This window comes from Cryptomeria japonica, chromosome 1 (genome assembly GCF_030272615.1).
Source record: "Cryptomeria japonica chromosome 1, Sugi_1.0, whole genome shotgun sequence".
NCBI lineage: Eukaryota > Viridiplantae > Streptophyta > Pinopsida > Cupressales > Cupressaceae > Cryptomeria > Cryptomeria japonica.
In genome coordinates, this window is record NC_081405.1 from 422,121,217 (window position 1) to 422,148,363 (window position 27,147).

Below are 27,147 nucleotides of genomic sequence, written 5' to 3' on the forward strand. Positions count from 1 at the left end.
AACATGGATCTTACCAGAATTTAGCAATATTGTTCCAATCTGCATAATGTGTAACAGTGATGATAATATGGAAATGATTTCAGATTGTTTTTGGAAGACAATATTTCGATCTGTTTTGCGCCATGAATTCTGGTTAGTCAAACTATTGTCTGATTCAGTTCTACTTGTAACTCATTGCCACCTGTTGTGTTGTGATTCATGGAAAGTTTTATCAAGAAAACCTTCAATATTTCACATCAAACAAATTGTTCTTTTAAAGGAATGATAAAAGACATCGATGATATAAGTCGAGAGTATTATCTTTTTCATCAGTTGGAACTAGTTTTTAGTTGATGATAGTTGCAACCGACATAGAAGGTAGTTTGTGAGAAGTTATAACTTCTCTTTGATCGATGTTCATCTATTACATCATGAAAGACGTGGGTGTAAGTTGATGATTTCTATGATCTGAAGCATAATACAGAAGGATAGAAATATTTTTCATGACAAACCTGGTGTGAGATGTCTATGTTATTGTTAAGAAACACATTTGTAATTCCATGATTGTAGCGTTAAGTGGAAAGGATGTGCTGTAGAAGTTCGCACTAAGTGGACAGAAGACATTCTTCAGATAACAGTGATAAAAACAAGGGGTAGTTTAATTGTGCAGTCATATTTTATTTATGAAGTTTTTTTCAAAAGGTATCATTCTGGATTAACAAACATTGATTGCAGACAGTGACATTGACTTTGAAATTCCTTGGATACAGACAACGATATTGATATTTGAATTCCTTGGTTACAGACAGTGATATTGTTTTATGAATATTTAAATTCATAGATTGCAGGTAGAGATATTGTTATATGGATAGTTGAATACTGAGTTGATTTTGACGAGTTTTTTTCTTTTTTTTATTGTAAACAGTTTACAGATTATAGATACTTCTAATAGCAAAAAGTCGATCATTTAGTTTGTGACAATCTGATTGGTCATACTGAGAATGTAATGTTTCAGATCAGAACATTTGACAGTTTGTTTAGATTTTCAGGATACTGAATTGGTGCTTATTTTGACAAGTTGTGATTTTGTAGAGAGTCGGTGCTCTCAGTAGGGGTCGGTGACTCCTTAGGGTTGGTGACCTTAAATATTGTAATTTAAGTGTTAACTGTGAGGCTGGATTAAGATAATAGATCCTAGCAGCATTTCTCACCATGGTTTTCCCATCTTGGGTTTCCACAATCTTTTATGCATTGATTTCTTTGTATGGGTGTATCTTCCAGATTTCGGTTTGGTGCTTTCATTTCAGAATTAGGTTTATAAGTTTTGAATAAGTTTTGCAAAAGGATTGATTGGATAAGACTTTCAAGTTTTATTTACTACTGATTCACCTAACCCGTGCTCTACAGCCTTTCCTCTCCCAATTTGATGTCCAAAACAAAAAATTTTAATTAATTCTTTTGATAATACATTGCACACTTGTGTTCACCGGTTTAGACACCTGACAAATGTACTAGTTTAAATGTTCCTTGTCTTTTTCAACAAATTCATTTTGTAACAAGCAGCCAGGTTTGTACACGTGGCTACTTGCAATCATCTCATTTCAATTATGTCTTGATGGATGTTCGTACCTTGCTCCAAGGTTTCACAAGTTGTGAGGATGCCGACAAAGTTGAGATTGGTTCTTTACACCAGCCAATTGCATTTGCTTAAATTTTTTTGTATCACTTATTATTTCTTTGAGGCACTCGACACCATTTTGTGCATATCATATCTATTTGGCAATTGCAACCTTAATCTGTATTTCAAACTTTCCCTTTCACCCTCTACATTAATTCATTATCGTTTTAGACGAACATAGCGAAACTCAAAACTGAATACAGAGAACCCAGACCAAAACAAACCAAAATTTAGAAAAACAAACAGGAACACTTTTTTGGTTGGTGTTGATTGCAGATATGCCCGAGTGCTCTTGCACCAAACCAATATTTATGTAAATAAGTATGCATGCAATCTCCCAATGCCCTAAAGAATATCAACAGTTTCTACCAATTTAATTTTGCTAGCAAAACTTTAAGAGATTTACACTTGTGAATCTTCCAAAGCAAGAAATATATGTCAATTTTGAACAACCTCTTCCCTTTCAAACATTCTGCACAAACTGTGATCCTGCACAAACCATGTTTTATTGGCTAGGAAAGATCTTTTAATCCCAGAACCAATCTTTGCCATAGGTTTTTCATCCTAGGGCTGTTGTTGAACAAACCTACTCAACCTCCACATTTGGGGTTTTAAAAAAACATCAAATATCTAGAATGCCCAAATGAGTCTCCTCGTCCACCTTTTATGATCCCTTGTGGAACTTTCTAAGAATTAATATTTTCAAATCATTTTTTAAATAATAAAACCTTTTGCTCCATAAAAGTGACCTTAACACTAATTAAATAATTAACATAAGTTGTCTTTTTTTTTTTTTTCCGACAAGTCAGCAACTAATTTTTTAATTACTAAATTATTTTCCACACATCTGTCCAAAGTCGAGGAAAATACAAAAATAGCCCGAAGGTGAATTCTAAATATGGCAACATACTCAAAAGCTCATTGGAGGTCCAACTTGATAAAAACTCATACTTTCCAAAAATAAAATATTCCTCTTAAAATTTAGAATTCACCAAAAATTATGAAACTGCACCCAAAAAGCATAAACGGAAACATCTTGATCCCCTGAATACAACATCATTATCTAAACTCCCTTCTAAAGAGAATGGCACTCTCCAACAAAGTTGGAGCTTCCAAAGATGTTGGAAAATCTATAAAAAGAGGACATTACAAAAGTGTGGCTCTCATTAAGAATTACTTAGAAAACGACTTTCACTCACTTTGCTTGAGATTGGTTTTATATATGTGTCCCTTCTCTATCATATTTTGCTCTCTTATGTATGTTCTTTGTAATCTAACTCTAATTATGCAAGACTAAATTTATCTTGCAATTAAAGCAACTTATATGCAGTTGTGCAAGCAAATTGGGAATACATACAATTAAGCTTTTAATCTTTCCATCCATAACTTTCACTTTACATCTCTTTACCCTCTTGTATTATTTAGACATTGAATGTTTGGTTCCACAACAACGTGTATACTACAAAGGCATCTTCCTTTTATGTGATTTCTATGTGACAGTCCTCCCAAAAATACACTACAAATTTTACGTAATATATATTTATTATGAGAATGGTAGATGCACCAAAAGTTGGGGAATCAAAATGAGTTAATTATATCAGATGTATGCAATGCACATGCCAAGCAACTCTGACCAATATAAAGGTCCAAAACAATGGAATCAAATAACAAGCATTTACCTACGAGTCTACAAGTATTCTATCCACGCAACAAACCATTATGGACAAGAATAGATGCACAAAGCATATTAAAAAAAATTTTACTATGTCCTAGAAAAAATACATTGTAAGTTAAGGAATCCAAAAATCAATCCTAGAGAACAACTCTCATTATGTGTTAGTAGTGAAGTCATGGAAAATATAGTACAAGGCCAACCATATAAGGGAGAATGTGCAATACAAGTAAACTAATTCAGCCCAACACGTAATTAGCACAAAAAATTTATGGTTCCTTATCATTGTTGTACTAAAGTGACTAGCATAAAGTTATCTCTGATCGATTCTCGCTGATGAACCAAGGGTGTCATAAAATGATAACAATGTGTACGAATAAAATTTAGCTTCTTTTCTATAAAAGGATAATATTTACACAAGAGGTATATGAACATGTATTTATATATTGTCCAAGGGGTTGAGTTTAATTGGTTAAAACATTGGGATTCATTGTGGAGATCCAAGTTCAATTCCCCATAGGGACTTCTCAAGAAAGTGGAATTCTAAGTTGTAACTCTTGGTCTTCCATGGTTGGCTTCTAACATGGAAGAGGTTTCTAATTAAAGGTGGATTTCTAAGTTGTGACTCTTGGTCTTCCACAGGTGATTTCTGGTGTGTTTTCTCGTAAGGAGCTTGTATTGGTCTCATGTCGATGCTGGAATGAGCAAGACATTTGTAATTAATATGCAATTCAAAAAACATGTATTTATATCCTAAAATCAGAAATGCTTTAAAATGCACAAAAAGTATTACTTTTAAACATTTAGTAGAATATTGTAGAACATTTAGTAGGATATTGTAGGTCAACTGGCAAATCTCAATATACTCCCAAACTTGGTCCTCAAGTTGAGAGCCAAGGGGTACTAAATTTGAACAAAATCTAAGGTATAGCAAAGTAGTTTCATATGCCAAACTCGCATGTTTGTGAGGCCTTAACCAACAAAAGCACCTTTACATTACTTCCTATATTCAGAAATATCCATAAATATTTTCTCTAGGAACCACACATACACAATACACCTTTTCAAACACGTCATTTTATAAATCCATTCAACATCAAAAGCAATGGTTATTTTATACACTCATGTAAATACTAAATAATCATAGGAGAAATATGTTGTGGAGCAGTAAAGCATAACTATCTCTTTTGTAAGGTGTATAATGATATCATATTTCTGCATATGTTACTGTACTGATTCAAAACTCAATTAGACACCCAGGCAAATATCAACAGTAACATAATGTGTTATGTGGCTTACAACAATCATGTATAGTTGAAAATCAACCAATTATACTACTTTATGTAAAATGTTATAAATTAAGAGAGAACGACTTGAGATGAATACAAACCTTTGCAAAAAGGAAACAGGTTCAGGAGGTTTATATGGTTCCAGAATTATTCCAGGACTTACAAGAGAGAGCTGCAAACCTACCTGCAGACACGCATAATTAACTAGTTAATATCTCGATGGAAAGAATAGAAATGGCACATTATTTGCAATCAAAAAGATGGCAAATGCAAAATCTGTATCAATGCATGACATTCTCACCTTATATCATGTTAATAAGTAATAAAACACTCGTGTGTTTAAGAGTTTACAGTAAACCCTAATAGTGAAACCATGCATACAAGTAAATTACACACATGCATGCACACATACGCACACATCTTTTTTTATTTACATAAACAGTTAGAACACAAATATATATCAAAACTTGTTTAGGTATATCTAAAATTCCATAGAAGCAATAGTCTGCAAAAAATCGTGATTATACCCGATTAATCCTGAATCCTGGAGCCAGCCAATTTATTCCCTAAAAACATCCCAATTCATAAAAAAATGATTGACCAATTGTTGATCCAATTTTCAACTTTTTTGGCATTTAAATCATGTTAAACTCATGTTAAAAACCCTAAAATATGGCAAAAAAAGTGACAAAAATCATTGTAAAAACTTGCAAATCCCTAGAAAAACTCGTGAAATTACTGAATTGCTTAGAAATAGGGTTGATCCGAGACAAAATCAGAATCAATGTGGAATAAAGCATTGCAACTGTTGAATATGATTTGATAAGCTTTCTCAAATATTGAACTACCCCTAGAAAACTCCTTGCCTCAATCACAGTGGAAGTCTTGGATCACTACAAAATGGCTTCCACTTTTACTAAATTCATAACAATAGCTGGATCTCTATCTGATAAATTTTGATCTCAGCAACTTCATAGACTTAGCTAATCTTTGATCTCAGACTTAGACAACTATTTGATGTATTTGGTGAAAGCCCTTTTAAAAAGTTAAATGAAGATTTGCCTATGTAATCAGCAATATGAATATAAACAACAAAAATCTATTTTCTACAATTCATGGATTAAACTCTATTTTATTTACTCTCTATATCTCTATGCTATGGAAATGCCTTTAAGTTTTTTTTTAAAAGTAGTTTGTGTTTATTTTTCGAAAAAAAATTACAATTTTTAAAATCCAATTTTTTACCCATTTTTTCAAAAAATCTTATACTTCTGGTTTGCTGATTTTATCTCCAAACGATTTTTGTTGCTATGATATAAAGCATGTAAAGCCTTGCAATTGTGGAATATGGTTTGATAAGCTTTCTAAAATATTGAATTAACCCTACAAAACTCCTTGCCTCAATCACAATGAAATTCTTGGATCACTTCAAAATGGCTTACACTTTTACTATTTGTCTGTTAAATTTTGATCTCATTTACTTCATAGACTTAGCTAATATTTGATCTCAGACTAAGACAACTATTTGGTGTATTTGGTGACTACCCTCTTAAAGAGTTACCTAAATATTTGCCTATGTAATCAGCAATACGAATATAAACAACAAAAGAATATTTTCTACAATTCATGGGTTAAACTTCATTTTATTTTTATATTTTTTTTAAATCCAATTTTTATATTTTTTTTAAATCCAATTTTTTGCCGATTTTTTCAAAAAATCTTCTACTTTTGGTTTGCCAATTTTTTTCTCCAAACGATTTTTGCTACTATGAGATTCTAAACTATTAGAATATTTAATTTTATGTTAGTCACCTATTTTTAGTTCCTTGGTTAATGGTCATTTACTTTTTTTATGTAATTAGCTTTTAAGCTTAATTTAGCGTTTAGCTCTTTAATCTTTTACTTTAACGTTATGTTCTAATTATAGAACATCGTCTTGTAACCTCTATATATACGTGTGTATATCATTCAATGTAATCATCCGATTATTGAATTATTCATTCAATTTATTTTTCATGGTATCAGAGCATGGAAATTAAAAATTTCAAAAGTTTTTGTTAATTAAAATTTTTCGAAGTTTTTATTGAAGAGATTTTTTAAACTGATTTTTTTTTTTTAAAAGAGCAGGTTCTTTTTCTCTTCCTGGGCAGATTTTTTTGCAGGTTGAAAATTTTCCTAGGGTTTCTGCAATTTTCGACTAGGGTTTTGACCCTTTAGTTCAAGTCAAAATTTTATTCTGGTTGCAGATTCTTGGTGGGTTTTTCAAGACCTCAACTGGGTCGTCATCATATTTTTCTGGGTGCATCATTTTTCGTGCCTCGATTTTTGAGCCGTTGGATCTGCATTCTGTTTTCAAATTCTTGGTGGGTTTTTTGAGAGCTTTAATGGGTTGGTCTCAGATTTTTGTGGGTGCCTCGTTTTCCATGCCTCAAATTTTGTGCCAATGAATTTGCCTTGGAATTTAAAAAGTTCGCAATTTCTGCTAATTTTGTGGACGTCGGGAATTTTGCTATCTTCTGGGCACCATTTATGCTGTTTTAAGTTTGCAGAAAATTTTAATTTTTGGGTTTCTTCCAAACCTTGAAATTCGTGCCAAAATTCTCCTTTAGGATTTCAGTTTTTTCAGCAGCTACTTCTATTTTGATTTTTTTTAAATCAGATTCTTCTGTCTCTTGCTTTCACTCAGTTGACCTTGATTTTCGTGATGGCATCATTAACCAACATCATGTTGGAACACAGTCAGAAGTTCAACAGCAGCAACTAAAACACCTGGAAACAACGTATGCTTACCATCTTTGAGTATCGTTGCCTTGATCAGATTGTTTTGGGCAAGGAATCTCCTCCTACAACAGCAGGTGATGATCAAGACAAACATGATGTTAAGAACTGTCATGCTTATCAAACTCTCCATCACAAATGATCAACTCCCACAGGTGCCTTCTGGTAAAACAACAAAAGAGATCTGGGATCTTTTGAAGGATCTTCATGAAACGTCCGACAAGAGCCGAGCTTTCTTTCTGAAGAATATGTTGTTTTCTATCATGATGGATGAGAAGTCATCTATCCAGGCACATCTTACGAAGATCAAGGACATCCGTGATCAGTTGGATGCTATAGGCCGCACCATGGTGGAAGAGGATATGGTAGTGATCACGCTGAAAAGCCTTCCCAGATCCTACGAGCATTTCATTGATATGCTCAATATCTCTTCTACTAGTGTTGATTTGAAGTTTCCTGATCTCTGCAACAAGCTGCTATAGCAGGATTGATGGAAGCAACAGTTTGGAAGCAGTGCTAGTTCATCCACTGAACAGGCTTTCACAGCCTCAGCTTCGCATAAGTACAAGGGTAAAGCTCCGTCCTTCCAGCAGAAAGGTCAAGGTCAACCTCACCAGTCTTCCAAAAAGAAGAGCTTACAGTGTTCCTACTATCATATATATGGCGCCATTTGGTGAAAGATTGTCGGAAATTGATAGCATCCCAGCAATCCAAACAAGGCGGGTCCAAGCAGAAAGCCAATTCTGCCACGCATCCTAATCACAAGGAATCTACCTTCTATGCGTTCATGGCCCAAACCTCCTCTGATGATGTTCAATCATCAGCCTGGTACATTGACTCTGGAGCCTCTTGGCATTTCACACATCGTCGGGATTGGTTTACAGAGTACATGCCTTTCACTGATTCAGTGATCTTTGGTGGAGGCGAAGAGTATACTGTTGTCCGCAAGGGCAACATTCAGATTTCATCTGGTGGGAGGGATTTAATATTCCTCAATGTATACTTTGTACCTGGCATGAAGCTCAATCTACTGTCAGTCAGTCAGATTATGCAGCATTCACCACAGCTGGATGTCGTCTTCGGGTTGCACAAGTGCAACATTGTTGACAGGGAGACTCGCACTACAGTTGCAGTTGGTATTGAGGATCATGGTCTTTATAGACTTGTTGATTCTACTGGTTCTCAAGAGCTTGCCATGGCAGCTAGGAGTACTTCCATCAGCACTCTTTGGCATCAATGATATGGGCATCTCAATGTCCACTATCTCTCTCAGTTGGTTTGAGAGGATCTAGTCGTAGGATTATCTGAGATTCAAACTCAAAATCATGGAGTTTGTGGAGCGTGTCAAGATGGAAAGCAGCATAGGACTCCGTTTTCAGATGAAGACGCTTGGAGAGCATCCAAGGTCTTGCAACTCATTCATGCGGACCTCTGTGGTCCCATGAACACTCCATCAGTCACTGGATGCAGGTATTTTCTATTATTTGTTGATGATTTCAGCAAACGCATGTGGGTTTATTTTCCTAAGCAGAAATCAAAGTGTTCACCATGTTTCAGACGTTTAAGGCCTTAGTGGAAAAAGAGTCTAGCTATCAGATAGTCACTCTTCGGTCCGACAATGGAGGGGAATTTTTTTCTACAAAGTTCACCAACTTTTGTGCATCACATGGAATTAAGCATCAGCTTACCACACCTTACACCCCACAGTAGAACGATGTTGTTGAGCATAGGAACCGTATAGTCACTGAGATGGCTCGGTCTATGTTGGAGCATAGAAATGTTCCAAAATACTTTTGGGCAGAAGCGGTCTTCACTGCAATCTACCTTTTGAACCAGTCTCCCACAAAGGCCATTAAGAAGATGACTCCAGAGGAAGCTTGGTCTGGTAGGAAGCCCAAAATCAGTCATTTGAAAGTTTTTGGCTCTACAACTTATGTTTGGATTCCAGATGCCAAGCGCACCAAACTGGATCCAAAGAGTCGGAAATTGATGTTCACCGACTACAGTGACAACCACAAGGCATATCGGTTGATTGATATAGACATTAACCACCTCATATTCAGTCGAGATGTAGTATTTGATGAAGAAAGAGGACCTTTTCAGCCTTCCTCTCCTGATTTGAGCAGTGAGGATCAACCTCCAAAGGTTGCAAGTATGGGTGTTCGTCTTCCCTTAGCTCCACTTGATGGGATGGATTCAGTTGACTCTAAAGTTGTAGGGTCTCCCAGGCATGACAGTGCACCCCCTGACTTTCCTCAGGATCTTCTAGATCCACATCCAGAGGAGCTTGCTCCAGATATTCCAGGTAATCTTCATCCTGCAGTAGACGTTGGTACTTCTACTCTCCGACCTAAGTGGTGGGCCAAGACCATTGGTGATCTTCATGATGATGCGCTCATTGAGGGTAGATCAGTTAGAGGTAAGAGCAAGCAACACACAGTTAATTTTGCTCTTATGGCCAACATTCACAGTATTTATGAGCCTCAAACATATACAGAGGCTAAAGGTGTACCTGAATGGGAAAAGGCTATGGCAACTGAGCAACATAGTCTTCTGAAAAACAACACTTGGGTATTGTCCGATCTTCCTCCAGGGAAGAAGCCCATTGGCTGCAAATGGGTGTTTAAAGTCAAGTATAAAGCTGATGGAAGCCTTGATAAGTACAAGGCTCGGTTGGTGACAAGAGGGTTTTCACAGAAGGAGGGCATCGACTATGAGGAGACATTTGCTCCCACAGCCAAGATGAGTACCATTAGGCTTGTCCTCGCTCTCTCAGCTCAATTTGGATGGAAAGTCCATCAAATGGACGTCAAGAGTGTCTTTCTCAATGGTGATTTGCAGGAAGAAGTCTACATGACGCAGCCTCCAGGTTTCAAGGTTGTCGGTAAGGAACACCAAGTATGTAGACTAGTTAAAGCACTCTATGGCCTCAAACAGGCTCCTCGTGCATGGTACATCAAAATTGTTAAGTACTTGATTGATCAAGGCTTTCAAAGGAGTCCTTCAAATCCCAATTTGTATGTCAAACATACTAGTGATGATATTCTATTTCTAGTAGTCTATGTTGATGGTCTCATCATTACTAGCAATGCAGCACATCTGATCATGCAGGTCAAACAGAATTTGTGTCAGCATTTTGATATGACAGATTTGGGACTTCTCCATTATTGTCTCGATGTAGAGGTTTGGCAAACTGATAGCCACATATTCATTTCTCAATCAAAGTATGCCAAGAGCTTATTGGATAAGTTTTGAATGCAAGATTGTAAACTTGCATCTACACCTATGGAGATAGGGCTCAAATTATCAGCCAAATCAGATTCACCTGTAGTGGATGAGTCTTCATTCAGGCAACTAGTGGGCAGCCTCATCTATCTCACTGCCACTAGACCTGACATCAGTTATGTTGTGAGCTATATTTCTCGCTTCATGTCAGCCCCAAAAGTTGAACATTGGGTTGCAGCGAAGCGTGTGCTTAGATATGTGAAGGGCACTCTTGATTTTGGCATTCTGTACAGCAGAAGCAAAGATCCTAGGCTGGTTGGTTTCACAGACTCAAATTGGGCAAGTTGTGTTGATGACAGAAAGTCAACTTTTGGGTATGTTTTCAGCTTGGGTACAGGTGCAGTCACATGGACCAGCAAGAAGCAACAGGCAACAGCTCTTTCCTCAACTGAAGCAGAGTATCGGGGAACTATTAACGCAGCATGTGAGGCAATTTGGCTACGTAAGATGCTTGCAGACATGCAAATGTCTCAATCAGGACCTACTCCCTTGTTTTGTGATAATCAAGGGGTTCTAAAACTAGCCAAAAATCCAGTCTTCCATGAGCGGACAAAGCATGTGGAGCTTCATTCTCATTTCATCCGCCAACATGTTGAAGATGGATCAGTGATACTGCAGTACAATCCTACAGAAGATCAGACTACAGATATCCTCACCAAGTCCTTGAGCCCGATAAAGTTTATCAAATTTAGAGGGCAGCTTAGTGTGATAGATAGCATGACCATTAAGGGAGGGTGTTAGAATATTTAATTCTATGTTAGTCACCTATTTTTAGTTCCTTGGTTAATGGTCATTTACTTTTTTTATGTAGTTAGCTTTTAAGCTTAATTTAGCTTTCACACTTAATTTAGCTTTCACGCTTAATTTAGCGTTTAGCTCTTTAGTCTTTTACTTTAATGTTATGTTCTAATTATAGAACATCGTCTTGTAACCTCTATATATACGTGTGTATATCGTTCAATGTAATTATCCGATTATTGAATCATTCATTCAATTTATTTTTCATAAACAACTTTCCAAGCATCCACACCTCTACACCATGCATGATCAGCACATTTCATTAAGACCTTATATCAACATGTTAGTCATGTAATCAATCACTAGTGTGTTTAAGAAATTACAATAAACCCCAATGCTGAAACCATGCATACTACTAAATTACACAAATACATGCACACATACACAACACTTTCTTTATTTTTTAATTTATACAAGCAATTAAAACACAAAAATACATCAAAACTTATCTATGTAAATCTAAACAATTTTACTCACCTAGTTGCAGTTTTTGTTTTGACAAAGCTTTTGTGCTGACCACCTTGCTAACGCCACTTGACGTGCTTTGGTTGAATTCATGACACCTGCGTGTCCCTTTGTGACTGCAGCTTTTCTTTGGTAACAAATGTTTCTAAAAGGTGTACTTCCCTTTTACCTAAGGGAGGTGCACTTTATTACCAACTCCGGCAGTATTTAAAATAAAGAACAAAATTTGTCGATGAGCCACACATTCTAGCATTCTTTTTCCTAAGTTGACTGCACTTTTCCTTTGCTGCTGCTGATGCTGATTGGATTGCCAGCAATTTATTCCTAACTTTTCTTTGTTCTGACTTTGCTGACGTCACCCTCTTTACTTGGTCGCTGCTGTATTGACTATGATTTTGTCTTAGTTTTGACCGTTTCTTTCCTTCTTTGAAAAGAATTAAGTCCTTTGTGAAGAGGCACGACAGCCTTTTTTAACCCTTTTCTTTTTTCATTTATTTTATTTTCTATTTTTCTTTTTTTTAAATAATAGTATTTTAATTTTTAAATATCATAAAATAAGTAATTGTTAATTTTATTTTAAAATAATTATTTATTGAAAATTAATAGTTTGCAATTAAAATTGAAAAACAATCTAGAATTGTTTATTTATTCAAACTTTTCCATTTTGACACAATAATCTGGCCATTCAGCCAGAAATGACTATTACAGACCTTGACTGAACACAATTAATGGACAGATTAATGACAAAAAATAGGTATCGTCAATCGTGTAATACAATCGAGTTTTGGATTGAGTACAACAAACTGGTTGTTCATTTGACTAATTTCCAGTTCTATATCATGTTTTCTTTAATTCAACCATCATATTTGTTTACTTTTAAACAAATTATTTTTCATTATACTGCAACTTGGTTTGATATGTCTATATACAATATATGTTTTGTGAATCTTATTTCCTTGAGTTGACACTAAAAGTGTATACCCATCATACATTGCAGCAAAATTAGTTGAGTGGAAACCCACAAAGATATCATATGATCACAGTCCACATACAAATGACTCAATGTTCATTGACTAAGCAAGCTAGTTCAAATTATGCAAAAGATAAAATTTTAAAATATTGACCATTTATCAAATGGGCTACAAGATTTGTGATTAAATTAGACTAAAAAGATGTACTTTATTTTACATATAGCATTTAGAACAAAAATATAAATATATTTTCTTGAATAACTTCACAACATTTTTAATCCCCAATGCAAAAGTAGCTAATCCACAACATTTTGAATAACTGTTTTGGTTAAAACCACTCCATGGGGTTGCAAAAGGATAAACAAAAATGGGTCCTCCAAAGGGAAACATGGTGTGCTGTAGACACAAATCACCTTTCACCAAACTAGTTCTCTCTCAGCCTTGGTCTAAGTATGATATGATGCAAGAGATAGGTTTTAGGAGGGCCCCTCAGTTCACCAGTGAGGATCTAGTAAATATCATCCTTGAAATGGAATCAAAAATTAGTGCTTCATATATTAGGCAAGACTCTAGTAAACCTACTAAAAACTAAAGACTCAACTCAACCAAAGAAACTAGACAGATTAAAGAATGTCATACATGGAAGTCAGGTGGATAATGCACCAAGGGAAGGCAGCATGGTTTGTAGCAACCTTACTAAAACTGCAACTTCTTTCACAATAGAATTGTGTCTAACAAATGAAAATAGGGAGAAAACAAAATGTAGATGCAAATAGATATCCTTGTGAGTGTGAAGGCTGGTCAAAACTGCCTTTTTAACAATAAAATTTAATATATCTTAACCACAATATTACTTTGAGCCACTCATGTTCTCCACAAGTGACTTTCATTCTACTTCAGCATCTATGAAATTGTCAACAAGATAAAATCTTTGTTTAGGATATGCTAGGACTAAAATGGAATGTGAAAAGTAAGATCCATCCCTGATCTACATAGAATCCTAATCCTAGCAATGAAAATGAAAAATGGTTGCATCTAAATATTTAAATGAGAAGTTAGCCCTGGGCTGGTCTGTAAATGCAATCTATCAACCTGTTGTGACGTTTTCACACATCGCCCCATTGCAAATGGGGACCCATGTTTTTTTGCTCGTTTTGCTCGTTTTCGCTTTGCTTTTTCTAGGGTTTTGCTAGTCGGTTAGTTGTCTGGATTTAGGGTCAAGCCTTAGGGTTCTAATTACCGTCTTTTCGGACCAAAATCCAGTCAGTTTTGGGAGCTTTTTGATTTTCCTTTTCTAGAATGCAAATTTTGAATGAAATGAATTCGCCAGAATGGTCTAATTTTCAATTGGAATGTTGATGCAAAGCTTAAATTTGTCTAAGTGTTGAAGATGAAATGTGAATTTTTGTCCAATTGAATATTTTTGACCAAATTTTGACATTTTTGATTTTTGATCCTAGGCATTTCAAATGATTTGTTTTCGCCTTGTGAAGTGATAAAATGTGTAAAATCATGATATTTTGGCCTGTAGGAGCAAAATCGCTCCTGTCCCTCAGTGAAGGACGGGAGCTCGTTTTCAAATATTTTACTATTCCTGCAGGGTCAAGATGAATTACGAATTGGAAGTGATGGAGAAAGGCGAGATCTTTCCATTGAATATAAATTGAAGATTTTCGTGAGCACAGACATGCCTCCAGGAGGAAAATCGCCCCTGTCCCTCAGTAAAGGACCGGAGCTACAATTCAAATTTCGCCTTGTCCTTGCAAGATTTTGAGAACTTAATGATTTGAGGATGTCCGAAGGAAGATACTTTGCCAAATGAATATAATTTGAGATGCAAAAACGAAGGAGAATGACCTATATTGACTAAATCGCTCCTGTCCCTCTCCAAGGGACCAGGGCGAGGTACCTTGTAGCTCTCGTCCCTCTCCCAGGGACCAGAGCGATTTCCTTCATTTTGCAAAATCCAGACAAGGGTCGAGGCAAGTTTACGTTCAAAAACAAGGGAAAACATGAGATGAGCACATTGAATATAAATTGAAGATTTTTGGGACGTCCATACCAGTGTTAAATGCCTAGTTCGCTCCTGTCCCTCAGGAAGGGACCAGAGCGATTTTTGATATAATTGCTTTTTTTGCAAAATTACAAACAATGTCAAGGCATGGACGGATAGAGTAAAGGAGGACGAATCCGTTGAATATAAACTTAGAGCATGGCAAAGTGAGATGAAAGCCACAAGGGAAGGATCGCTCCTGTCCCTCTCCAAGGGACCAGGGCGATACAATGGTGATGATACGTCCCTCCAAAGTTCAAGGTCGTCCCTCCAAGGTTCAAGGCCGATCCAAGCCAAGACGAAGGGTGGCAAGGACATTTCAAGGCATTTCCATCAAGCGCAACGTTGCAAAGGTCATCACATGGAAGGATTTGCACTCTAAAGACCTAGATCGCTCCTGTCCCTCTCCAAGGGACCAGAGCGATATCTACATAATGGCATAAATTTCAAAAGGCAAACAAATTTCAAGTTACCAAAAGGGTCGAAAGGACATCATTCCACGCAATGAAGATAATTGCAAGTTGGTACAAACAAGAACAAGCATGTTATGATGAACTTCGCTCCTGTCCCTTAGGAAGGGACTAGAGCGATATTGATATATTAGATTAATCCATGCAAGATTTACGTAAAGACAAAGATACACAAGGTTACATATGCTCCAGGACAACGTTTGAAGGACATTGCAAAGGAGATCGAAGTTTAAAAGTCGCCAAGATCAAGGAGAAATAATGGATCGCTCCTGTCCCTCTCCAAGGGACAAGGGCGATGGTCCCTTTAATGCATCTAAACACATAATGAAAGCCAATGGAAATAAGCGCAAAGGACACGAGCAATGATATTTCGAAGGTCAAAGATGCAAGGTGAACGTGAAGACATGGAAATCGCTCCTGTCCCTCTCCAAGGGACAAGGGCGATGTTAGACAAAGCGCATGATATTCTTTGAAAATCAAGGACGCACAGGGTTTTAAATGACATTCAAAAGATGATGCAAGGAAAGGATCGTACCAAAATGAAGAATTTCAAGCAAAAACATGGAGATCGCTCCTGTCCCTCTCCAAGGGACCAGGGCGATAATGGTCATGGGACGCACTTGCTCGCACAAGGAAGAAATTCAAGTTCGAAGGACCACCAGATGATCGATTTGGGACGTGGAAATGAAGGGGTTGAATGTTGAAAACGCAAGAATCATGCCAAAAATCATGGATCGCTCCTGTCCCTCTTCAAGGGACCAGAGCGATGAGGTACGTCCCTTTATTTTCATATTTTGTGGCGCCAAATTAAACAATTCAAATTTTCTTTAAATGCTAAATCAATTTAAAAATCTGAAAATCCATTTTTTATTGGCATTTAATATGGCGTTAACATTTATTAATTATTTTTGCCTTTATTTAAAATCGAAATCCTCAATTAAAAATGCAAGGCATTAATAGTTAATTATTTAATTAAAAAAAAAAAAAAATCGATTTGAGCGCTCATATATGGAGGTCGGCCTTGTTATGTCATTGCAAATCATTTTAAAATGGTTTTATTTTTATTAAGTCGGCCTAAAGGGTAAAGGATGCAAGCGCTATATAAGGGGGGTAGAATTATCATTTTCTACATCATTATTTTACCTTCCTTCATGCGAGTTGACAAGAGGCGAATATAGTGCGAGTTTCATTTATCCAAGGTGGCGAAGACACTCCAAAGGTGGTGCGAATTGCATTGAAGACCAAGGGTGGCGCGCTTAGACATTCCAAAGGTGGTGCGACTTCAAACCAAAGGTGGCGTAGACATTCCCAAGATGGTGTGAGGCGTGCGAAGTGTGTTTGAAGAGGTGCGAATTGCATTGAAGATCAAAGGTGGTGTGAATTCGAAGACCACACCAAGAGCGAATTTGAAGATCACATTCTCTCCAGAGGTGGCGAAATCAAATTTGAAGGGATCATATTGAAGATTATCTTTATACCTCAATTTTGCCTAGGCAAATTTTGTTTTTGCATTCTAGAGTTAGCTCTCTATCGAGGTATGGCGATTTAATTATTATTGTTTTATTCATTCATCGTCATATTTCAAATTTTGAATTTTAAATCCCTTAGCTCAATCGTTGTATTTTAGGAAATGATAACTCCAGGGACTTATCATGAGGTTTCCTAAAATCTATCTCTCTAATTTATGTTATGTATTGCAAAATCATGTTACTAATTTTGAAATGTTGTGTAGGCATCAAATGGAGGTCTCTTCAAGGAAAATCAAGCCGGATCCAGGACGGTCTTCGCCAGGACAGTCTTCGCCGGGACGGTCTTAGCCAGGACATGGGCGACCTCTTTCAATCCAGCGTTCCAAGGCGAGGTACATCATCTTCTTGCACATCAAGGACGCAAGGAGTTAGAACAAGGGCTCGTTGAAGAAGCAAAATAGATCCAGAGAAATTAATTAAAGCAAGTTTCTCAACAACCTCAAGATGAATATCTACCAAGTTACAAGTGTCAAATGAGGTGGCGTCCTAGTCATTACTTCTCCAATCAGTGAAGTCCATCTCAGCATGTCCAGATTCAATGTACTTAACTCATGGAAGGTGGCACAAACTCCGATGTACCTACCCTGGCTATCCATTGGTCAATTTTTCTAAAAGGGACATGTGTCCAAGCAATACAATTTTATCATTGGTCAAACATTAAATGTTATGTAATGGTTGTAACAAACCCTAATTAGGGTTTTCATTGTAAAATCTTGGCCATCGATCTTGAATTGATCTAAGCCATCAAATTGTATTGTGGGCACTATATAAGCCCAGGCATTTCATTTGTAAAAGGGGAATTTTAGATGATTAGAGAGAGTTGTAAATAGTTGGAAAAGTTAGAATATAGTTGATAGAATAGCAATTAGAGTAGAATAGGAGGACAAGGCAAGAAATTGTTGCCATTGATTGTAAACAAACTCCATTTTCATTGAAGTAATGGTGAAATATGTCGTTTTTCTTGCAATTTGCATGGTTTCTTGTTGAGTCTTCAATCCTAGATGGTAAATAATTAGATGAATGGAGGAAATGTGATTGATTGATGGTGGAATTCGTACATCCATACTACTAGCAGTTTGTTGATTGCAGACTTGCCTTGCGTAGTCAACTGGAATCATTCAACTTAAGCTCAATTTCAATTTGTCGCCTCTTCATTGATATGCATCAACTTGGATGGTATCTATGCCTGCGGTGATGATTTGAACATCATAAAGCTCCCTTAGAAGATCGCACTAGTCTTGTGTAGATGTTCCATTGATGTCAAAACAAGATCTAGTTAGAGTTTCATCAAAAGGTCAAGTCATTGCTCCTACATTCTTAGTATTAGGATTAGATCCTCTCTTCGCCCTTATCCTTTTTCCATTTTTTTTAATCTAAGTTAGTAAGAGCCTGTATCCAGCAAAGCAGATCGGAAGTTCAATGTAAGTCCCCTTGTGATTCCAGCAAATCACATCATACCACTGGAGCTTGTCCACACGTGGAGACCCCACTAAAAGAACCTTGGAGTCTATCTAACTGATCCTTTTTGCAGATCTTCAGCAGTTAGAGACTATTTTCTCAAGAGAGGATAAGATGCCTGTCGGTATTTTATTCTGTGTATGATTGTGTACAAAATACACGTCAACACAACCATAAATAGCTTCAACATGATTTGTGGGCAGGAAATCCTTCGTAAAATGTTCACGAAAAATCAGAAGCCAATCTAAAAAATTTGCAATGGTAAAGCTTTGCAAAGCCTTCAATTTCTTCATTATGGATAAGTGTTGTTAAATAAAATATGCCAGACTATCAATGCCTTTTATAATCATTAGTCTAGTGTGCATTTTTATACCCTTGACCTGTTACAAAGATCTACAGATTGATTGGATGCTTTTGCAAATAACAAGTACAACATCAAATAAGATTCCCATGAATTGAAACTTTTGAATAATAACACCTCAGGATAATTTTAGCATTGGCAGGCACTTCTCAAACAAATATCGGTGCAATAACTACTAAATGGCAACTCAACATGTCCTTATACATAATGGAGAAAGGAAGAAGGTACTTTTCACTCACTCAACCATCTTGTCAAAAAATTTGTTATAATGAATTAAAAATTATGTACAATAGAGGCACCAAAGGACCTTCCCTAAGCTCTAATAAAACCAAGAAGTGTATTTCCAGCTCATCTACATTGTCTTTTACAATATTAAATATAAATTAATTACATAACTTTCACTCACTCAACCATCTTGTCAAAAAAATTGCTATGATGAGTTAAAGATTATGTACAACACCAAAGGACCTTCCCTAAGTTCTAATAAAACCAAGAAGCATATTTCCATCTCATTTACATTATCTTTTACAATATTAAATAGAAAAAAAGTTATCTTTAGCGTTAAGTTGTATACAGTGTAACCAAAAAAGAATGACTAGTTTATATGGATTCATACTTTTTCTTTATCAGCCATGCCCTAAGAGTACAACTTCAGCAATTTGCAATAGTGATAACTAACAGGAGCTTTCTCTACACTAGCCTTGCCATAGAGAGCCACAAGAAAACAAAAACACTTCTCTAGGCAACACATGTGATAACAATAACCTGTATATATTCTAAGTAAAGATTATCAATTCAAAAGAGAAGAATAGATTAAAAAAAATCAAAATTTGGGATGAACTTAAAGGAGGAAGAATACCAGGTACAAACCTTTTGCCCTACTTGGTGTGGTGCTCTTGCTTGCATTGTAAAATTTCTTTCTCCTTTTACTGAATACAGTGAATCATACACCTGTAAGGCTGCACCATTTAGTTTTGAATTTCAAACCATGGTAACAATCAATCAATATATATACAGAGAAATAGAAATTGACAATGAACCTAGATAGTCCTAAATGAATAATGAAGCAACTAATAACCAATTACTAAGGATTAGTTACATGTCGAGGAAAGAATTGCTACAAGTAGACAATTGAATGTCCATTTCAGCGGTAATCTTTGACCCATCTCCTCCTTTCACAATGGACTATAACTTTAGTTCCCATACTGCAGTCAAAGAAGCTAACTTGACTTGTTTTCTCATTCAGCAAAAGCCCAAATCTTATAGACAGAATATTCAATGGCTAGCCTAATGGCTATGTCTGTTACAAAAAAGTCTCTAAAACCAGCATACTTAAGATGATTTTAATTTATTTTCAAATTATAATCAGTCTTTAATGCCTATCCTTTCACCTAACATATAAATAATAATATTCTTACATCTCTGTGAATACCTCTTAGGAATTTATCCTTTGTTGGGTAAAGGTTAGGCCTTATAAGTCTTAGTTCTTTTCTTTTCCTAAAGTCTTTCTTCTTTAAAATGTGTGCCCTCAGAGTAAAACTTCAGCAAATTTGCAATAGTGATACCTCACAGGAGCTTTCCTTACAATAGCCTTGCTATAGAGAGCCACAGGAAAAGAAAATAATTCTCTAGGCAACAAAAATGTGAAAACAATAACCTGTAAAGATTCTTAGGAAAGATCATAAATTCAAAATAGAAGAGCAGATAAAAAAATCAACATTTGAGATATAACTTAAAGGAGGAAGAATACAAGGTACTAACCTTTTGCCCTACTTGGTGTGGTGCTCTTGCTAGCATTGTAAAATTTCTTTCTCCTTTTACTGAATGCAGTGAGTCATACACCTGTAAGGCTGTACCATTTAGTTTTGAATTCAAACCATAGTAACAATCAATCAATATATATAGAGAGAGATAGGCATTGAAAATGAACCTAGATAGTCCTAAATGAATAACGAATCAACTAATAACCAATTTTTAAGGATTAGTTTCATGTCAAGGACAGAATTACTAAAGTAGAGAATTGAGAGCAGAGTTCTGAGACTTGCCTAACTTGCTTGGACTCAGCAAGTCTCGGGTCAAGTCACCCTCGGCAAATCTTGGGGGATCGGACTCGAACACAACTGAGTCACCCTTGCCAAACTCACCGAGTCCGAACTCGGCCAGACTCAGAATTATTTTTTTTAATCTCATACTTTAAATGCTTTTTTGGTTTATGACATGCCCCCAAAATATACATGAAATATAACATGCAACTCCCCATCTTTTCTTCAAGTTAGTCTCATTCTCTTCATTTGAATATATATATGAAATATAACATTTAAGTATAAGTTTTCTTATACTTTAAGTTATATTTCATGTATATATTGGCAGGATGTTTTTCGAGTGGTTTCAGATCTCTAGGAATTATAATGCAAGTTCTAAGTTTAAGATCTTATAAATTTTCAGACAATCAAATTTTAGTAATCAACAAGCTCCTATCAGCATTCTCTCGCTCTCTCAATCTCACTCACTTTATCTGCCCTTGAACTCTAGACCTATCTCTCTCCCTATCACTCTTCCTCTATTCCCTCTCTCTACCTCTATCCCACTCTCTCCTCTCTCCCCCAAGATCTAGGCCTATCTCTCTCTTACCCTTAGACCCCTGCGAGGGGTGCTACCGTTGATCTGGTTTTGGTGTTGCCCCCAAACCCCCATCAAACTCTAAGTCTATGCAATTAATATGCCAATAGTGAATCATGATCATAAAAATCTACATGATACATATCCCTTGCTGCAAATCTCTGCATATTCATAGTTAAAAAAATATTATGGCTGCTACATCATCCAATACCTACCTTAGCTGCCTTTGTAGGAGGGATGCAAGCTCCTCTGAGCCATAGACTTCTAGTTATCGTTTTGATATTTTTTTGGAACATTTGATGTCATGGATTTCATATTCCATGAGTTTTGTATATATTGACAACATTTATATATCTAAGTGTGCTATTTCCTTCAACTCCAACTTGCGTTTATACTTATGTGATTGATGTATGCTTGTGTATATGATCAAACTAGCTTCTATTTGATAATCTTATTGTGTCTTGAAGGTTTATTTAATAAAGGGTGCATGAAACAAGTTTTGGATCCTTAAAAATTTCTAAATTTCTTGACTTTTTTACTTCCCGAGTCTACACTAAGTTTTTTTTGCCAAATCTCAAGTCGAGTCACCCTTGCCAAGTCTAAGTCTCATTTCTATAATTGAATAAATGAATGAATGTATTTGATAACCTCCACGAGGCCAAACAGCCTATGGGACCCACGGATAACTAGCAAAAGAAGCATATAAAGCCCAAACATACCCAGACAAAATATTGCGACTGTTAAACCTCCTCCTTCTTCATCTTGGATCTTCAGTTGTGTATCTTGATTAGGAAATCTGCAACTTTTGTTATCTTTACTTCATCAAATAGGTTACTCAAGGTGTTTACATTTAGTGTCTAAACATACTTGATCCGAATGTCCTCAAATCCTAATCAAAACCAAGAGGTTTTTCGTCCTCCAAATTTCACTAACACAATTTTTCATCCTTGAGAGTTTGAATTTTTAAAAACTCGCCATTTTCCATATGCAGTTGTGAGTTCTCTTCCAAGTGACTTGTGGCTGATGTCACAACACCACATGTAAGCCAGCATGTATGTTGTACCACAACACCCAAAACCCGCTACGTTGCATTCTACATACAAACTCTTCTTACATGGACATTTTACTTGTGAATATCACCCAAGTCCTAGCATAATGAATCCTCAATATATTCAAGATATGATGCATGCCTCTTGATCAAAATTATCTTCCAGAAGATATGTATTCCATTCCTTCTTTTGTCTTGTCATGTGTAGGATTTTCAAACAAATCTTAGAATGCAAAAAGAATTCATTTGATGCTTCTCCATCCAGGACAAAGTCGTTGTCCTCTTGCTCATTAAGAACAACTCAACAATCATTTTTCTTTGCAAAATGTTTTATTTAAAGAACATATGATATGCAATTCATCTTGCGTCCAACATGGAAAGTTGGTCTTCTTTAAGCATCAATGATCCTTTGTTATAAATTTGACCAATGTTTGTGAGATACATGGAAAATCCAACACCTTGTTATTTGTCAATGAAAATGCAAAAATGGTCTCTAAAAAACAAGGCATCATTGTTGCTTCTTTCAATGGATTCTCTTCACACATGTTCCTCTTTTTAGCCACCTACTTTCACAGCTCTTTGCCTCCACAAGCATGTAGAATCATTGAATATATTTACTTTTCAGCACAAAAAGGTCCACATTGAAATATCCTATCATAGAGCTACCATCAAGCTCATCTCAAACATGTTGAAAGTTACATGAATCCCTTTGATTATTTGATTTGAAAGAAGCTATGGGCTACATCATGCAATGCATTTCCAAACAATTTATAGCATCGTGATGTCTTGCCTTGTGGAAAGAGCAAAAATTATTAATGTTGTCGTCAAGTGGCACCCCCAAAGAAAACATTGCAAATGGAGATAATTTGAATCTCTTATTCCTCTTATCTTCTTGAGGACGCCCTTGGTACTATAGAATAGGAACATTTTATTGAATCTATCTCTTTGTGTTGGTCATGTCACTCACCATTCTCAGCAAGAGAGGATCAACAAAGAAAAGAACCATAGACCCAATGGAGTCTTTCTAGCTTCTATTAGCTCAACAATCCCATTGGATTTGATCATGAAAGCAACTTTTGATGGAAGTGTGTTAATAAAACAACTTAAAAGGATCTTTGAGCAAGGATTTGAAGTATCATTGATTTCACCAACAAGGCTATTAAATCATGCAAGGAACTCTCAAAGGTTCATTGCTATCCTTCTTTGCATTTGAGAGCTATGCAAAAAGAATATGACCATCCTTGACTGATTTGAAACATGACAAAAAGTTTTCAAGTATGATCTCCCAACTGATGATTGCACTTGCAACAAGATAGTGGTACCAATCAACTACAACAGCCACTAATGTTTCAAGGCAAAGTCTAACTAGAACATCTTTGCAAGCCAATCCTATAATGTTGCATGTTGTGGTGCAAGTTGTAATGTGTTTATAAAGGTGTTGGGTGTCATCACCAAAAAACTTTGGGAAACCTTTACTCTAACCATGCAAAAAGTCATCGTGCTTTGCAAGAGCCAAGGGACCAATGCTAGATCTTGAGAAAAGATGAGACAAAGGTGAACCATTGTTGTTATAAGCGTTATCACCCATTTTTAAAAGTGGTCTTGTCCAACACTGAAAATATTCAAATGAGTTCAACAACGATTAGTGAAGAACTACATTCACTTAAAGGTGCTTGATTGAGCCTCTAAAAGACAAGATCAACAAGACTTGCCTTCCTCTACAATCTAGCGTAGGCCTTATCAGCCAAGATGAAATGACTTCAACCGAAAGCAATAAGATTGATTTTCCTACAAAAAGATTGGCTTGTTGTACCTCATTCCCTAGTAGAGTTGCTAGAAATTGTTAGCATTTTAATTTGTCTTTTGCAAGACAACAAAAAACAAAATAGTAGGAAACAAAATTTAAAGAAAATCCAATCTAAACATATAATAAAATATAAATGCCAAAAGATAGGCTCTTCTCCTTTGACAAAAATAAAGCATGAATAGAATAGACTTGAAAATTTGTAGCATCTTAACATGCATATATAAAATAATCTTGAAGTGTTAGTGGTTTAAACCCCAAAATGTGAGAAAAGCCCAAATAGTGAATCATATAAATCATTTGACACATGAGACCATACTCTATCATCCAACCACTCGTATGTGATTGTCTTGGTTAGCTTCTCTTGATTGTATTAATCCCCAAACCTTATTGCAAATTTTGTTGTACTACTATGATTCCATTCAGCTCCATATTAACTCCTTTTCTTCCATGAATAACCAAAACTTCTTTGATGCCATGGATTTCAATAGTTGTTTCTCCTTTGGTTCAATCGAGATCCACTATGGTTTTTCCTTTAATTACATGGATGTCCAAAGTTGTTCCTTCGACTCCATGTATAACTATAGTGATTGCTCCTTCATTTCTATGTTTGTACATATTTAGCACTCCTTTAATATGTAGCACAATAGCTCCATGATTCTTGCCTCTCCTAAAAATGTGAATGTCTACATACCACACCATTAGTCACTTTCTCTCCCAACTCTACAACATTCTCCTCCACTTCTTTAAACTCTTCAACATTTTATGCCACTTGTTTCATTGGCACTATAGTACTCCTTTTCTCTTATTCCTTTTCTTCATTTTCCTCTTCTTCTTTTGATTGTTCTTTATATACTCTTCTTCAAATTCACCTGCTTGCTCTATCTTGACCTCCTTTGTCCACATTATGTGTAGTATCCTAAAAAATTAGAAAAACCATATCAAAGCTTCACAAATTTCTTTTGTACATTAAAATTAATTGGTCTAAGGGTCTTTAACCAAAAATATCCAAGAACGATATCCAGCCCATCAATATCCAAAACATAAAATTTTGAATACAAAACATATTTGTCCATGGTGAGATTCAAATCTTCCAAAAAAAATTAACATTCTTAGCATCTATGATAGTTTCCTTGTTATTCTTGCTCTGACCTATAGTTGATGAGCCAAGTCCATGCGAATGAAGTCTGCTGCAAGGATTTATAGATATGATGACCTTTTGAATGCATTAATGGAACTCATGTATTGAATCTTTCTTCTTTGGAGCTAAATTACTTGAAGTCTTATCCTCCACCTCTTCTCCATATTCTTCTTCCTTGTCCTCATTCTCTTCTTTCTTATGATCATTATCAATGATCATCGTTGTTTTCATCTTTTTCTTCCTCATCGTCCTCATCTTTCATTCTCATTTGCTTCTTTCATCTCCCATATGTCGAAGCAAACCTATTCTATTTCTTCCTATGAAAAGTTAAATTTCCCAATGACTTGTACCACTCCCACACTTCACCAACAAGATATAACCAAAGTGATTCATTAGCATCACCACTCCCATCAAACTTAAATATCTTCATGAAAACGTGTTTCAATAACACTTATTTTCAACTATCACATCATGTACTATAAATCTGAAAATAGAATCAAGCAGAAGAGGAGATCTAACAATTCAATTACAAAAAAAGGAAACTTAATTTGCTTACTTGGATTTAATGATATGAAAAAAAAATTAAGATCACACCTTAAAAAATTATTAGATTTAGATTTTGAAGGTCCACTAAGAATCCTTATTATGACCACATTTCCAACAACACCAAGATTTCCCCAATTGGACTATTATGTGAGGAGAATAAGGCATCAAAGGTGGAATACTTTTTTGTACTACTTTTGCACTTAAAAAAATTGTCAAAAATAACTTTGCAAGGTCTTACATGGGCCTATCCCTTCTGACACTATAAATTCTTACAATGACCAGATTTTGGAAAGTACTTGAAACTCTCTTTCCAACAACTACAAGATCTCCATAACTGGACTCCTATGTGAGGAAAACAGCCTTCTACAAGATAAGTTATTTTCCTACAAAAAATCAATGAAAATTTTCTCCCACTTTGCCCAAATAAATAATCCAATACCACTTGTAAGGACCCATACGTATAATAGCAGAAACATGTGAGGTAAAAAGTAATATGCAGAATAAGAATAGAGATTAAACAATGCAAGAGATGTTTGTGGGCCAAGATGCCTTAAAATACAATATACTCAAAAATAGAAAAACCCCTCAAAGTATAGCAATATTGTAAAATATTCCTTATAGCAAAAGCCATTTTACACTATATCATCACCTTGAAATCTACAGTAAATATAATACCTTTCACATCCCATCATAGTGATTTCCACCACCTATATATGTAATTCCTCTTTATAACATCATGGAAGAGTATGCCACTAATCCCAATATAGGACAACTCATTACCTAATACAATTGATTAGACAAGTTATCCATGCAACCCAATATAACTAACTAAAGGGATGTGCATCACATGTCAGCGTCTCCATCAGCCCTTAATATCATATGCATAGGTAAATAAATATATCATTGGTGATTATGGTAAGAGCCCTAGAATTAAAATTCCAAGAACTTTGTATCAGCATTGTCTATTGTAACTCCGAGTAATCAATGCTTGATCTATAAATTAGGGAAAATACCCCTCTCACTTAGACATCATTTTATAGAATTTAGAAAGAGTAAGTTATGGAAACAATAAAATTGACTACTACTAGTACAAGAAAAAATGGCACTTAGGAAAAAGAAAAAGAGGGAACAATTGCAATCAACAATGGAAACTATAATGTCCCCATTTTTATGCCTTCCTATTCTGCTAGGGTTGGCCAGTTT

At 35.7% G+C, this 27,147-nt stretch overlaps 1 protein-coding gene across 8 annotated transcripts in view; it reads right to left on the minus strand.

Annotated features, from left to right (window-relative positions):
* The window catches only part of LOC131065276 (uncharacterized), a 263,489-nt gene that overhangs the window by 182,591 nt on the left and 53,751 nt on the right, over positions 1-27,147 (minus strand). For all 8 annotated transcript variants that reach the window (XR_009111403.2, XR_009111404.2, XR_009111398.2 and 5 more), the window contains exons 3-5: positions 20,548-20,628; positions 19,657-19,737; positions 4,720-4,802 (exon numbers count right to left, since the gene is read on the minus strand). Coding sequence is in view for 5 of the 8 variants with exons in the window: in XM_057999751.2 (XP_057855734.1) it covers positions 4,720-4,802; positions 19,657-19,737; positions 20,548-20,628 (245 nt within the window). In the remaining 3 variants the exon portion in view is untranslated. The remainder of the gene's footprint in view (positions 1-4,719; positions 4,803-19,656; positions 19,738-20,547; positions 20,629-27,147) is intronic.